This window comes from Myotis yumanensis, unplaced genomic scaffold, assembly GCF_028538775.1.
Source record: "Myotis yumanensis isolate MYYU_CA2020_CCGP unplaced genomic scaffold, mMyoYum1.0.hap1 SCAF_7, whole genome shotgun sequence".
Taxonomy (NCBI): Eukaryota; Metazoa; Chordata; class Mammalia; order Chiroptera; family Vespertilionidae; genus Myotis; species Myotis yumanensis.
This window is the reverse complement of record NW_027223758.1, coordinates 69,636,361-69,651,561: the sequence shown is the minus strand read 5'-3', so window position 1 is coordinate 69,651,561 and position 15,201 is coordinate 69,636,361. Positions and strand designations below refer to the sequence as shown.

Genomic DNA, 15,201 nt, shown 5'->3' with positions numbered 1-15,201 from the left:
CTCCACACGTTCATTCAATCCCCGCAGGAACACTGCTGGGCAGGTATTTTTACCCCAGTGTCACAGATGAGGAAACCGAGACTCAGAGAGGTGCAGTCACTTCCCTGAGTTAGAACTGGCGTCTGACTCACCCGGACACTCACGTCCTTCCCTCGCCACTGCCCTACGTGTGCCGTCCTAGGTGACAGTCCCCTCTCTCTGAGCCCACTTCCTCTCCCTGGCGTGGGGATGGCCAAGCCGGCCTGGCTCACACAGCTCTCCGAGGATCGAGGATCGAGACTCACAGGGGATGTAAAGGGCTTTCAGGCGCCCAGGGCCCCGATGGGGACTGGGATCGCCTGTCTCCTTGGCCTCCAAGCAGACAACCTTGAGCTGTGGAAGACGATCCCAGGCCTCGTGGGGAGGTCACGGGTGTGCCTCCGGCACGAACAACAGAGGAAAATCACTAGGCTCTCAGGTTCCCAAAGGAGGGAGAGGGGAGGAGGCGGAGGGAGGGGAGCTGCAGGGGTGCCTCCGGGTGTTGCTGTTTTTGGTGCCTGCACAGCTGATGGTTTTCCAAGCTGAGTAACACACATACACAAACTCCAGCCTCCTCGGGCTTAAAATAGAGCCGCCACACGGAAAATGCCAAGCACAGGGCAGAGTCACCTGCCTGGCGGCCCAGACGGCTCCCCCCTGGCCCCAATAATACCCCTCCCCAGCGGCACATCTGACAAAGCACCTCTCAGCTGCGTGTCACGAGGTCCTCACAATTGTGGGGGGACAACCAGCCAGCACCCCTCAGTCCCATCTTAGAGATGAGGAAAGTGAGGTCCAGAGAGGCGACAGGAAGGTGATAAAGCCGGCGGCATCTTGCCTGATGGGGCCGTGTACTGGAAGGGTCGTGACTGTGGTGGCCAGACAGCCCCGAGTTCAAGTCCTGGCTCAGCCACCACCTGGCTGAGGACTTGGCAAGCAGGGCCTCTTCTCTGTGCCTCTGCTTCCTGCTCTGGGAAGTGAGGGCTCCATCGTCATGTCTGTGAGTGTGCCGTGCAAGGACAAGGGCTCACCAGTTTTAGCTATGCCCCTGCTATGGAAATGATTTTTTTTTAAAGAGAGAGAGTGGAAGGGAGGGTGAGAGACACAGAGAAACATTGATGTGAGAGAGACACATTGATTGGTTACCTCCTGCATGCAGCCCGGGCCAGGGATCATGCCTGCAACAGAGGTACATGCCCTTGACTGGAATCTAACCCGGGATCCTTCAGGCTACTGGGCTAAACCAGCCAGGGCTGGAAATGAATTCTTGACATCTGTAGTCAGACAGTTGTAAACAGGAGTGGGGTGGAGAGTGGGGAGAAGTGGCTACTTTCTACCAGGCACATGGAATGTGACAAACTATTTTTTATATTATCTTCAACATGGTCCTATGAAGCAGGCATCATTATCACCCCATTTCTCAGATGGGAAAACCAAGGCACAGAAAATCAGAAGTGTTCTATCCACAGACACCTACCTAGAAAGTGGAAGAGCTGGAATTTGAATCCAGTCTCATTGCCTCCAGCGATGTTCATGACCGGGACCTCAATAACTGTCCTTGGTGTAAGCCTGATCCTAAGAACAAGCCGTCCCCACCCCCACACGGTCCCAACAAGCTCTGCTCAGGCCCTTCTTGGGCTGTAGGTCCCTGGTGCCCCACCAACCCAGGTCTGGGGCTGTAGCCCGGGTTTCTGCTCCTCTGAAGTCTGGAAGGGAATCAGAAAATCAAACTTGCTGATGCCATTGCTAAAAATAAGGCTGAGGTAGCAGTGCCAGCAACCCGCTTCTAGGCCACTGGGCTGTAGTCCAGCTTCCAGGGAGTAATGGGGTGCAAGGCTCCCCGTCCCCACCCCCGCAGGTACTAGGCCCTAATTCTGCTGGAGAACAAAGTAGGGGCAGGCTCTGGGTGCCGTGTCCCTATGGGCCCAGGCCATTGCTCAGTTGTGATATCGGTAATAGTGGCTAACACTTCTAGACAGGTCTTCAGGGCTGGACACTGCTCTCAGAGCATCACATCTACTGGCTCATTTCATCCTCACAACAACTGTAGTTGTTCCCTGTTGCTGCCGTGACAAATTATCACAAACTTAGCAGCTTAAACAACACTAATGTATTATCTCCCCGTTCTGTATGGTGGAGGTCTACACAGGTGGAATTGGGCTAAAATCCACTAGGACTGCAGTCCGTTCTGGAGGCTCTAGGGAGGGGTCCATTTTCTTGCCTTTTCCAGATTCTAGAAGTTGCCTATTCTCCTTGGCTTGTGGCCCCTCCCTCAATCTTCAGAACCAGCATCGTCAGGCAGAGTCCTTCTCAACTTGCATCTCTCTTGTTCTCCCACTTCTGCCTCCATTTTCCAGTCACAAGGACACTTGCTATTACATCGGGTCCATACAGCTAATCTAGGATCATCTCCCAGCTCAAGATCAGCTGTTTAGCAGCCTTAATTCCATCTGCAACCTGAATTCCCTTTGCGATGTAACCTGATATATTCACAGGTACCAAGGATAGGACATAAGCATCTCTGGGAGGCCAATATTCTGCTGACTATAGCACCTAAGGAGATAGGAACTTTTTAAACCCCATTTTACTGGTGGAAAAACTGAGGCATTAATTTCAAACAGCTGGTAAACAGAAGTAGGCTATGAACCCAGGCAGTCGAGGTGTACGGTCCACACTCTTAGCCTCTACAAATACATGCTGTGACTGCTCCTTTTTCCACAGGCCACTGGTGTGTTTTCTGTGCCAGATCCGGGTGCTGGGGACACAGAGGTGACCAAGATACCTGTCTTCAGAGGGAACATAAGCATGGGATGCAAGAATCACAATGCAGTGTGAGGGATACAAGATGGCAGGAGGCAGAGGCTGCTGGGGGGGGAGTTAGGAAGGGAGATGTTCAAGTAAACTGAGAGCAGGAGGATGAATAGGGCGTGAGCTGGCTGCACCTACAGCACAACAGACTGTGATAATTAAGGGCATTAATCCTTGTAAAGTGCTTCCATCTGTGTCTGGCCCCGGGCAGGCATTCAATAAATGCTGGCTGTTGAATGGATGGGGAGAGGACAATTCCAAGCAGAGCAGGACTGTGCAAGGAGCTGAAAATTCAGTGCAGAGGGGCTTTGGAGAGACAGGCTGGAGCAGTGATGGGGAGGTGATCCATGCCAAGGCTGCAGCTGAGACCAGGGATGCAGGAGCTCCGGACAGCTGCAGGAGAGGCTGCCTGGTCCTCTGCCCAGAATCTCCACGAAGACCCAGCCATACTCTGAAACGAGTGTCATCTTGGTGCTGGGGCCCGGAGTGGACTTCTTGGAGAGTGAGTGAAGTCCAGGGAAGGCTTCCCAAGCACCCAGCTGTTCAGGTCAAAGACCCAGGGGTTATCTTTGAGCCCCCCTTTGCCCTCCACACCCAAGCTATCGGCAGGTCCTGTTGCTCCGTTCATTAGGATAACACTGGCTGCAGTAACAGACTGACCCCATAACACCCCATAACATTAATACAACAGAAGTTCAGAATAGGCCTTTGCAATGGGAGATGGCTTTGCAATATGTCATTCAGGCACCCAGGCTCCTTCCACCCTGTGGCTCCGTCCTCTTCTGAAGACTGCATTCAGCCTGCAGGTGGGGACAGAGAAGTGACGCATGGCATGTGAAGGGGTTTTATGGGCCAGGCCTGCAAGTGGCACAGGCCACTTCTGCCCACATTCCATTGGCTACCGCTTCTCCGTGCCAGTGAGGCTGGGAAATGTGTACCCAGCTCCACCTCCCCAACAATCTCAGGTCCATCAGCTTCTCCATCTCCAGGGCTGTGCCCCGAGTCCAGGCCGCCCCTAGTCCAGGCCGCCCTCAGCACACATTTGGCCTCCACTCAGCCACCTTCCCTTTCCCACAGGACAGCCAGGAAAGCTCTTTTTAAAAATGTCAATCAGATCGTTGGTGTATTTGTTTTCCTGTTTATAGCTTTTCCAATTATACTGAAGAATAAATCCACATAAGGGCCTGTGTGAAGTTGCCTTTCTGTTTTCCTTCGGCTCCCCCCTCCTCCAACCCTTCCCTCCCTCCCCCCTCAGTCTCCCCCTCCCCCAATTCCCCCCACCCCGCCAGACCCAGGCTTTGGGTGCTTTGCTCCAGATGTCACTGTTTGCAGACACATTAGCCCCAGGGCGCCAGCGGGTAAACAAAGGCAGATGTGTGGCAGGGGCTGGGCGGCCGCAGTTGGGGCGGCCCTCCCTGCCATCTCGGCTCCCCCCCCCCGCTACCCCCCCCCCCCCCCCGCCCGCCACACACACACACGCCCCGAGGCCCCGCCTCTGGGTGCCCCACTCCAGCCACGCGCAGCCTGAGCTCCTGCAGCGCGGGTCCCAGGCGCTGGCTGGCGCGGAGCGGGCACAGGGCGGCCGTCGAGGCGCATGGCCCCGGCCCGGACGCGGCTAGCGCAGCGCGGAGCGGGACGGCGCGGTTCGGGGCGCTGCCATGAAGCAGCAGAGCGTGCGCACCGCCGCGCTGGTCCTGTGCATCCTGTCCTACCTGCTGGTGGGCGCCGCCGTCTTCGATGCGCTCGAGTCCGAGGCGGAGAGCGGCCGCCAGCGGCTGCTGGCCCAGAAGCGGAGCGAGCTCCGGAGGAAGTACGGCTTCTCGGCCGAGGACTACCGCGAGCTGGAGCGCCTGGCGCTGCAGGCCGAGCCGCACCGCGCCGGCCGCCAGTGGAAGTTCGCGGGCTCCTTCTACTTCGCCATCACGGTCATCACCACCATCGGTGAGCGCTCCGGAGCCCCCTGGGCGCTCGCTCCATCCCGAGCCGCCCGCGGTCCCCTGGGTTAGAATCCCGCCTTGGTCCCTGCCCAGCTGGGTGACTTTGGACGAGTCACTTCGGCGGCTCACCGAGCCTCACTTGCCTCCCTGTGCCGAAAGGGCTGTCATTCCACGCAGGCTGGGCTGGGAGGAGTCAGTAGGTCAAATGTGCCAAGAGGCTGGCGCGCAGGAATGCCCAGAAAATGCCCAGGGCTGGGGAGGCAGGGCAAGTGGGACCTGGGAGCCCAAGTGGCGGAAGTTGCTTCCTTGGCTGCACCACACTCGCTGTGTGACCTGAGACAAGTTGTGTGACCTCTCCGAGCCTCACTTTTCTCCTCTTTAAAGGAGGGGTGCTAATCAGCACTCTCTCAGGCGGCGGTGAGATCATTATCATCCAGGAAGTAATATGTGCAGAAAGTCTCAGCAGGGGGCCTGACACATAGAAAGCACTAAAAATAGAAAAGGATTTCTGTATTGTAGTTGTTATTCCGTTACTTCCTAAGACCGGAGGCCTGGTCTGTTTTAGTCACTGCAGCATGGCCAGTGTCTGGCACATAGTAGACACTCAATAAATACATGTTAAAGGAATGACTGATGACCACAGCTTTGGACCTCACCCTCGGGGATCCAGAGCACTTTCTCCGCAGCATCTGGACCGCCAGCCGTTGCCATGGCCACCGCCTGGCTGGTACCTGTGGAGCCTAAGCCTGGGGAAGCAGGAAAGGAGAGAAGCAGGCTCTGCAGGGCTCCGAGCTGGGTGCCAGCCGCTCCTGGGCCCCAGCTGTGGATGTGCAGGTGCCCCGGTGGAAGCCCAGGCCTGGAGGAAATGTCTCTATAACGTTCTTGCAAGTGAATGTGAGCTTGTGGGTTTAGCAGTGGCGCTAAAACCCGAGTTCTGCAATTACATGTTCTCATCGCTATTGCCGTCCTGCTTCTCTGGTAACTGATTGTACCTCTCTGAGGCCTGGTTTCCTCAACTTAGAAATGCAATTGTTCCTACCTCACTGGGTAGTTGCCAGGTTTAAATGAGGTCAAGCATGTAAAATGCTTGGCACAGTGCCTGTGGCTAAATGGGCACTGATAATTAGTAATAATGACAATTCATTATTTGCCAACTGTGGGCCCAGCTCCCATTCAGCTCTTATGACCTCTGTCAACATGGGTACCCCTGCTTCTCTATCTTGGCTCAGTCTAAGATCCTGCCCCCCCCCGTCGCTGTGCCCGGTGGTGTGGGACCCCATCCATCTCTTCTGCTTTCCCGCACATTCTTTGGAGGCCTCCCAGCTGTGTTTGGCCTCCTCTCCTGGTTGTTCTCCTCCCTACCTGCCCCTGTAACCCTCCTGCCCCCCATGCATCTGGGAGCCTGGGGAAGGGACTGAAGAGGGAAACAGGAGTTTTGCCTTTTTGGCCATTTGGGGGCGCTGTGTGGTGCAGGCTGCACAAGGCCGCCTTGCAGACAACCCAGGACCCAGGAGCATGAGCACCGCAAGGACAGGAGAGAGGCACTGAGAAGCAATGGAGGACAGAGGCTCAGAGCTCAGGCCCGGTGGCCTTTGGGCAACTTCATCCCTCTAATCCTAATTTCCGTACCTGTGAAATGGGGACAATGTCATCTCATACAGGCACTGAAAGGGTTAAATAAGATAACCCATGTAAAGTACCCAGCATGTTTAGTTATTATCATTTCACTCTCTGCCAAAAACCCGACATAGCCCTACATAGCTGGAAACAGCCTTCCCGGCCTCTTACTCCCAAAGAGGCTCCTCTGTCTCAGACCCCCTTCAATTTGGTTTCATTGTTATTATTATTGATGATTAAATTTTCGTTGACCCCTTAGCCTGTGCCAGAATCTGTAAAAGGCACTGGTGACTAGGGACACAGAGAAGTGACTGGCATGGCTTCTGGCCCCAAGGAGCTCACAGTCTGGTGGTGGGCAGAGCCCTCGCTGCCCCAATAACAGGGCCACGTATTGGAAAAGTGGAAGTGGACCTGTAGGTCTTTAAACACATATATTGTGTTGGTATTTTGAATAAATTATATATGTACACACTACACACTTACGTGGTCCAAAAAGGTATAAAATGAAAAGGAAGTCTCCCTCTTACCCTGCCCCTCAGCCCATAAATTCCTTTCCCTGGATTAAATAGTTACTGGTTTCTTGTGTGTCCTCCTAGATATAGTCTCTGCCTCTATATTCCTTTAAAACACACACATTACAGAGACATGACAATATACACACCGTTTTGTATCTTGCTTTTTTAACTTATATACAGAGTGGGGCAAAAGAACGTTTACAGTTGTTTGTATGGAAAATAATGCAATAATTAACGAATAGTAATACAAGAATAAACTGCGTTTCGAGTACCAACCGCCATAAATCGACTTTCACCCCACACTACATTTTGGTGATATTTTTATATCAGTCCCTCCAGCGCTGTGTCATCTTTTTCATGGCCGCATAGGAGCTCCTCTCCGCCTTGGCACAACTGGCATTTGGGACTGAAGGGGTCTTTGTTGTGGGGCTGTCCTGTGCATGGCCGGTGCTTAGCAGTACCCCGCCTCTACCCACAAGATGCCAGAAGCACGCAGCCACCACCTCCCAGTTGTCACAACCAAAAGTGTCTCCAGACATTGCCAAATTCCCCCTCAGGGGCAAAATCAGCCCTGGCTGGAACCTGTTGTGTAATATTCCATCCTTTGGATGGCACCGTGATTTAGTTAACCAGGCCCCTGCTGATGGACGCTTGGGTTGTCCAAAATTTTCACCAAGAGCAACAATGCTTCGATGATAACCGTGTGCATACATCACTATGTGTTTTGGAGCAGGGGTCGCCAACCGGTGGTCCGTGAGGTCCGAAAGGTTGGCGACCGCTGTTTTGGAGGGCTAACTTCCTCACCGTGGAATTGCATAAGTCAAAGGGCCTGGTGTTTTACGTTCTGGCCAGTGGGGCCAGTGTGCTAGAGGGGACATATTCTGTTGGGGAAGGGCTACCTGACTTCTCCTGGGTCACGGGGCCCTTTGAGAAGATCATGAAAGCCTTCACTCCCCTCTCCTGGAAAACACACATATCCACTTGTCTCAGGTGCCCTACACCAGTTGAGGGGACCGAGGGGAGAATCGCTCCCCCAGACTAAAGAGGTGTTTAGTGAAAGGGGGCTTGGGGCAGATCTGGGAAGGAAGAGTGGCCTGGGGCAGGGCAGATAGGGCAACGGGGGGGGGGGGGGGGGGGGGCGGGGGGAAGGGGGTGGTGGTGGGAGCGGGGACAGGAGAAAAGGCAGGTGGTGGGTCATGCTGGCTGGGGAAGCAGCATGGGGTCTGGAGAGGTGAGGGGGTTTCAGATCACAAAGGAGCTCGACACCATGTGAGAACTAGTTCTTTACCCTGTGAGTACTGGGAGCCACGGAAGATTTCACCTTAAAAAAAAATCAAAACACAATTTACATACAGTAAAACTCACCATCTTTCAGTGCATACTTCTGTGGGTTTTGACAAATCAAGTCCAGCCAGCCGAGATGGAGACAGAACCTCTCCATCCCCCTCCAAAGTCCTGTCACCCCCTCTTCTGTAGGTAACCCCTCCTCCGGCTCAATGACTGGCAACCACAGATCTGCTCTCTGTCTCCATCGTTTTTTTTTGCCAGCGTAACATTTAACTGGAAGCATAAAGTTTGTACCTTTTGAGCTTGGCTTCCGCATAATACATGTGAGATTCGTCCTTTGTTGCTGCAGATAACCGCAGTCCATTCCTTTCTATTGCTCCACAGAATTCCACTGTATGGATGTACTTCGGATTATTTATCCGTTTTCCAGTCCAGGAACATTTTGGTTGTTTACAGTTTGGGGTGATAACGGATAGCCGTGCAAGGTTTGGAAGCCAGAGAAGGTGCTGGATAGGTAGAACTAGCATTGTCAAGTTGCTCAGCCCGCTTTGGGGGAATGGGAGGCCCGCAGGCAGGCCGAGGGCCACAGTGTTGTTAGATGGCACCAGGTACTCACCGACCCTCCCCCTCCACTCTCCCTCCAGGGTATGGCCACGCCGCACCCGGCACGGACTCGGGCAAGGTCTTCTGCATGTTCTACGCGCTCCTGGGCATCCCCCTGACGCTGGTCACCTTCCAGAGCCTGGGCGAGCGGCTGAATGCGCTGGTGCGGCGCCTCCTGCTGGCGGCCAAGCGCTGCCTGGGCCTGCGGCGTCCGCACGTGTCCACGGAGAACATGGTAGTGGCCGGGCTGCTGGTGTGCGCGGCCACGCTGGCCCTCGGGGCCGCCGCTTTCGCGCACTTCGAGGGCTGGACCTTCTTCCATGCCTACTACTACTGCTTCATCACCCTCACCACCATCGGCTTCGGCGACTTCGTGGCGCTGCAGAGCGACGAGGCGCTACAGAGGAAGCCGCCCTACGTGGCCTTCAGCTTTCTCTACATCCTTTTAGGGCTCACGGTCATCGGCGCCTTCCTCAACCTCGTGGTCCTGCGCTTCCTGGCGGCCAGCACCGACGCGCCCGAGCGCTCTGCTCGCCGCGCCAGCCCGCTCCGCCTGGGGGCGCCCGAGAGCCGCCGCCCGGCGCGCCCCGGGGGCTCCTCCGTCTCCTACCGCATCCACCAGCTGGAGATGTGGGCCCGCGACAATCTGGGCTTCTCGCCCCCCGCGAGCCCGGGGGCTATGGGTGGCCGCGGCGGGGCAGGCAGGCCCCCCGCCCGGCGGAAGTCCATCTGACAACCCTACCCCCGTTGGGGTCGAGGGTTTGGGTTAACCTGTCGGTGCCCCCCCTCTCCCCAGAGCTTGGAGAGGGGTGAGGGGCCTCGGCTGCAATGCCATCTTCTGCCACAAGCAGGTTCGCATTCCCTTCTGTGGCTATTAGCCCCTCTCTCACATCCAAAAATATATTCAAGTCGTGTCATAAGCACAATTACGATTCTAAAGTCACCCAGGAGGTGCAAATCCCTACAGTCCAAGTTGTTTTAGGAAGGCGTGGCCACACTATCTGGCCCTCTGGAGTGGACACAGGTGGCTGTCCTGCTGCGGAAGAGGCAGGTTTTTGTGTTGCAGGGAAAATGCATGGTTTTCGTGACTGGCATCCTACCCGTGAGGCCAGCTGCTCACACCATGAGAAGCCAGGAAGGCTATGGACTGATAGGAAGGCCCCATCTGCTGCCCAGTGTGGACCAGCGGGCAAATCGCTGCCCTGTTAAAACTGTCTTGCTCCTTTGCTCAGCACATAGAGAGGAATGCCCAGGTGGGACTGCGGCGCACTCCCCACCCCAGCTGATGCTCTTCGTCCTGGGCCAGCCCCACTTCGGGAGAAGGGGGCCTTGCTGACACCCACCATGTCACTGAGGCCCCCTGGACATGACGGGCTGCTGTGAGACAAACTCTCGTCTGGGAGTTGTGAGATCTGGGACCTGCTAGTCACCTGCACGCAATGTGACTTTGGTAAATCTCATCCCCTAACTGGTCCTCTGTTAAATCTCATCTGTAAAATGACTGGGTTCACCTAGAATCCTGCTCCCTCCTACGCATCCCTGGAAGGGGCCCCGGGTCAGGACCAAGGGGGGCATCACAAAAGGCCATGGTGGGACATGCTGACATCCTGCAGCCTCAGCTCCTTAAAACAGCTGCCCTAGCTTCCCAGATAGAACGGCCTCAACACAAAGCAGAGCAAGACAAGTTAGAAAAGCCAAAAACTTTAATTGTCAACATGAGCTACATGGTCATGAACATAATGCAACGTGACCCACTCCAACCCCAGGGCTGGAAACCCTCCCTCCCCAAAGGCCCGAGCGGCTCCCGCTCCTGGAGAGGGAATGAAGGGAAGGTTGGTGGATGGAGAGGCCTCAGCCTGAGGAACCCGGGTCCTGCCTTCCTGCCACCCCCTCAGGAGGCAGTTGAAGAGTGAAAGGGCTCCAGAGCTGATGTCTGAGGCCCTGGGTTCAAGTCTCCACTTTGCTCTCACAGAAGCCATGAGTAAAATGGGCACGACCAGCCTCCCTACGGGGTTTGTGAGTCAGATGAGCTCATGGACACGAAAGCTTCCCATCACTGAGGTGCTGCCACACAGACACGGGGCCCTCCCTGAGGGCTGTGGGGGTCCTCACAGGGAAACGGGGATGGCTCGGTCCCCTGGGCCTGGCACAACGCTGCTGCTCAATAAATAAACACAGGTGGCCTTGCCTGACGCAACAGCTGTGCTCCAAGGGAAGGGGGCTACGTGCTGTTCTGAACACCGAAGTGTGCCCGGGAGCTCCTGGTTTAAGGACCTGGATGGTGAATCAGCTTGTAGAGTGCACAGCCACCCCCGAAACTGCTGTACTTACCAGCGCAGAAGAAAGAGCTCTGAGCTGTTGGGAGGACTGAGCTCCAGTCTGTGCTCAGCCACTCACTCACAGTGGGACCCTAGCAGGTACCTTCCCCTCCCAGGGCCTCAGCTTCCCCCTCTTTAAAAATGGGGCTGATAAGGGACCCCCACCTACTGCCCAGGGGATCCTGTAAGGGTAAAAGCACTTTGAAAACAAAAAACAACAGGAAGATCAGATATTACATCTGGAGGTGTGAGGATCTCCGTGAGATGAGGTGTACCCGAGCGGCCTCACACCCACGCAGCCCCCCGCAGGAAGTGAGCTTCTTACCTCCCTCGAGTTGGTCCTAGAGGGTTATGGCCCCTCCGTGGGAGCCCCCACCCAGTCACCAAGGCCTGGACCAAATCCTCAGTCAGCTGGGCCAGGCCCCCAGGAGAGCTAGATCTCTATAGCAAATCCTCTTCCCCAAACCCAGAAAAATTCCTGGCCCGTAGAGATGGAACCAAGCAGGACTGGATGAACCAGGGCTTAAAGGCCACAACTACTTTCCTTAGCAGACATGCCCTGGAGCAATCGTCTCCCGTCCCGTGAAGGAAGGAAGCACAATGGAACCCTGTTCTGATTTACTGAGGAGTCCTCCTGCCCCGGCTCCAGTGCCGCCTCAGGTAGGAGGAGGCCCACTGAACTTACAGGTGTAATTCCTGCACTGGCCTCTCTCCTAGTCTGTAAAATGGAAACGACTTTACTAATGGTCCCAAAGCCCCTTTCCCTTTAGTATGAAAAGCAGATTCTGGAGAAGACTAACCCCACTCTACCTCTGCGTGTGACCTTTGGACCAGAGATTGAAAAATAAACTCGGTTCCCCTAGAGACCCAGCCCCTCCCCACCTGATTCCCCCAACTCTGCCCTCTCTGATCCTGTCCAAATGGGGGAGTTTGAGCTGCAAAGGATCTGACAGCAGTGGGGACAGGATGACCTTGAAGGTTCCCAAAGCTAATAATGAGCATAGTCACCCCCTCCCCAAGCCCCTATCCCTGGGTGAGGACATGGTGGTTCCCACGCTAAATGGGGGGTGGGGGTGGGGGGGTGGGGGGGGTGGGGGGGGTCAGAGCTCCTTAGAAGGGGGAATGTGCTTACAACAATGATACAAAGAAAAAGGGCTCCAGCCCCCACCCACCCACCCCTCCAGGAGGTGAGCTGAGATTTCACAGAACAAACAAGAAAATCAGCGAGGGGGCCCTTGGGGACCACCCCCAGGATGTTGTTATTGCTTTGGAGCGCTCTCCCTCTTTATGAATGCTGTGCAGACACCAGAGGGGGGCTCAGGCTGGGGAGCACCGAGCCTCCTCTCCCTCTGGCTGGGACAGCAGGCGCTGCCCCGTCTTTGAAAGCGACCCCTGTACAACCAGAGCAGTGACAGCTGCAGAGAGAGAAGGCGCTCTCCTGGCTCAAAATATTCCAAATGCCGAGTAATAAACGAACGCCAGAGAAATCACACTGGTTAAAACAAACAAACAAACAGTGAGGGGAGATTCTGGGCCTCAGATGCGAGTCCATCCAGAGCCCAGCTGCCTCCTGACCAAGTCTTGGGGTTCCACCCCCACAAACCCCGGGAGATCTGAAGGCCTCAGGGGCCTTTTCATCACCCTTTCCTAATGCAGTGTGAGAGGCTCCATGGAGGCAACTGAACTCAACCAGACTTTAAAGGATGCCCAGGGCTCAAACAGGCCTGGGAGGGGGGGGAGGGGGGTGCGTAGAGGTGGGGGTGGAGGCGGGGCTAAGGAATTCCAGGTGAAAGAATCACCTGGTCAGCAGCCTATAGTGGAACCAGGGATAAGGTGGGAGTGGACACAGCTGGGTGTCCTCAGAGGAAAACCACCCCTTCTAATAGCGTCCAGGCCCCCTCCACCAAGGCCCACATCCTCAGGAATGCTTCATAAATAAAATCAGTACCAAGGATAATAAATCAGAACATCTGAGTATAGTGGGCAGCTCCAGCTACAATCCTACAGGGGGAGGGGAAGGCAGGGGGAGAAGGAGGGCTGGCCTCCTGAGCCACGGCCCAGGCCAGCAAGGAGACCGTGGTCTCCTGGAATGTTCTTGTGTCTCCTCTCCACTCCACCCTGGGACTCTGTGAAAACTACGTGCGAGCTAAGGACAGGCCCGGGGCTTAGAACACTAACTACCCAGCTAACCTGGACTACGCCCTACACAGCAGGGACTGGGTAATGAGGGGTGGTGGACCGCTGGGTGCCTCCCAGGGGAGGTGGCAGAAATGTGCTTCTATAAAGAGGGGCCAGCCCGAGTCCTCCCCAGCATGCAAAAGGGCTTCCGTGGGCCCCGGGGAGGGCTGGGCCAGGAAGGCAGCTACCCAGGCCCTGCTTGAGAAGGAATCTCAGTTCTTTGACTCATACCTCCTCTCTTTCTCTCCTTGAGCCAAGGTAATTGAGGCCAGGGCAGTGGGTGCTGCCCTTAGTACACAGGGTTTGTTTAAAAAGACTAAAATAGGGGAGATCTGTGGCCTCTCCAGGCCCCTAGCCTGGAGGCAAAGGAATAGGCAAGATGACTTTTGACCTCATCCAACAAGAAGGGATTCTCCTATTTGGGAGACCCTCACCTTGGCACCACCAATCCCAACCCCAGCTTTCCTTAGATTCCCTCTCCAATCCAACACCCCAAAATGCAGAGACTGTGAGCCCTCTGGGCTTGGGGTTCTGAGAAATGAAGGTCCCACAGCTCCTCCCCCAAAACCCAGATGACAAAGTTCCTTCCAGTCCCACAGTTTTCACAGCAACTTGTTTCAATCGCACAGAGCAGGGCACCCCGGAGGGTCTGTGCCAGGCCCTGGGCACCTCCTCCTTTCCTTTGGTCCCTGCTGGACCCCAATTCCACTGGAAGAGAGGCAGGCAGGAGGGGACAGACAGATGGACTTGGACAGGCTGCGGCAAAGCTTCTTCCACAGGCAGGCGGAGGGAGGCCGGAGCTCCTCTTTAAGCGGGGGGCTCAGGGCCCCTCGGAGCTGGCTCCGGATCCTTGCAAAGCTGCCCCATCAGCTTTGGGGCAGGTGTAGCTGCCTGAACCCGGTGCCGCAGGAAAGACACTTGCTGGTAGTTGGCACCATGGAGATGGCTGCTGGGTTCTGGACTTGGCTCCAGGGAGCGAGCTTCCGAGGAGGCAAAGGGGGGAGCAGTCAGATAGTGTCTGGGGCAGGAGAGTGGTTTGCTCTGCCACCTCAGTCTTCCCTTCTTCGGATTGCAGCCACATCCACCAGGTCAAGAACCGGCCAAGTCAAAAGTGCAGCCAATCCCACTGGGAAAGGAAAGGTCTCAGGGGATAGGAGGCAAAGAAGGGTGAGGAGGGTCCAAGGGGGGTAGGTCTCCCTATTCTGCTTCCCCACTGTGGGGGAGAACCCCGTCCTCCTCTGTTCAAGATGCCCCTGGGCCTGGGGTCCCAGGTCGGGGCTGGGTGGTCTCCAGGCCATCTCAGGGAGCCCCTCCACGTTCCTGGCACTAAGATTGCTCACTGCAGGGCCCCACGGTGCTCTCGAGGGACAACTGGGATGCCTGCCGGAGCAGGGGGCCTGTGGCTGGGTCCACCATGGAGGAGGTGGGGAAGAGCTTGTACCAGCCCACGGCCAGGGTGGTCAAGTCCAGCTCCTCCAGCAGCACTCGGGCCACACCCATGAACTGCTTCCGCTCCATCCGTCCATAGTTGCCCCACACGATCACCTGTGGGGCAAGAGACACAATGGTTCCCATCATCCAATCCACTCACGGGTCCATAAACAGACCCTGGGGTAACCCTTATGCCCAATTCACCTCCGAGTCCTGTGGATTCAACCACCTTACAATTGCTCAACCTTAAAATCCCTCAAGTTCACCCTATTATCCTGACGCCAGTACTTCAATCATTGTTCGCCTAGATGGCTTTCTGCCTCCAGTCTTGCCCTCTGTGTTCCATTCATGCTCTACACGCGTCCAAGTCGAGGGCTGACCCTACATCCTGAGTTCCCTCCCTGCTTCCCCCGTGGGCCCTCTGCTTCCATAGCCCCAGAACCCTCCTTGTGAAACAAAGTTTTAAAAAGTGGCCAGTACATGCGGTAT

At 55.8% G+C, this 15,201-nt stretch overlaps 2 protein-coding genes across 2 annotated transcripts in view; one reads left to right on the top strand and one right to left on the bottom strand.

The window, feature by feature from the left end:
- The first annotated feature begins 4,484 nt into the window (after positions 1–4,484).
- KCNK15 (potassium two pore domain channel subfamily K member 15) lies at positions 4,485–11,070 on the top strand. Its single transcript, XM_070420875.1, has 2 exons — positions 4,485–4,767; positions 8,827–11,070. The coding sequence occupies exons 1-2, from the start codon at positions 4,485–4,487 to the stop codon at positions 9,516–9,518; spliced, it is 975 nt and encodes a 324-aa protein (XP_070276976.1). The 3' UTR covers positions 9,519–11,070.
- The window catches only part of RIMS4 (regulating synaptic membrane exocytosis 4), a 52,961-nt gene continuing 48,236 nt past the window's right edge, over positions 10,477–15,201 (bottom strand). Inside the window, exon 6 of the mRNA XM_070420877.1 lies at positions 10,477–14,826. Coding sequence (XP_070276978.1) covers positions 14,608–14,826 — 219 coding nt within the window. The 3' untranslated portion in view covers positions 10,477–14,607. The remainder of the gene's footprint in view (positions 14,827–15,201) is intronic.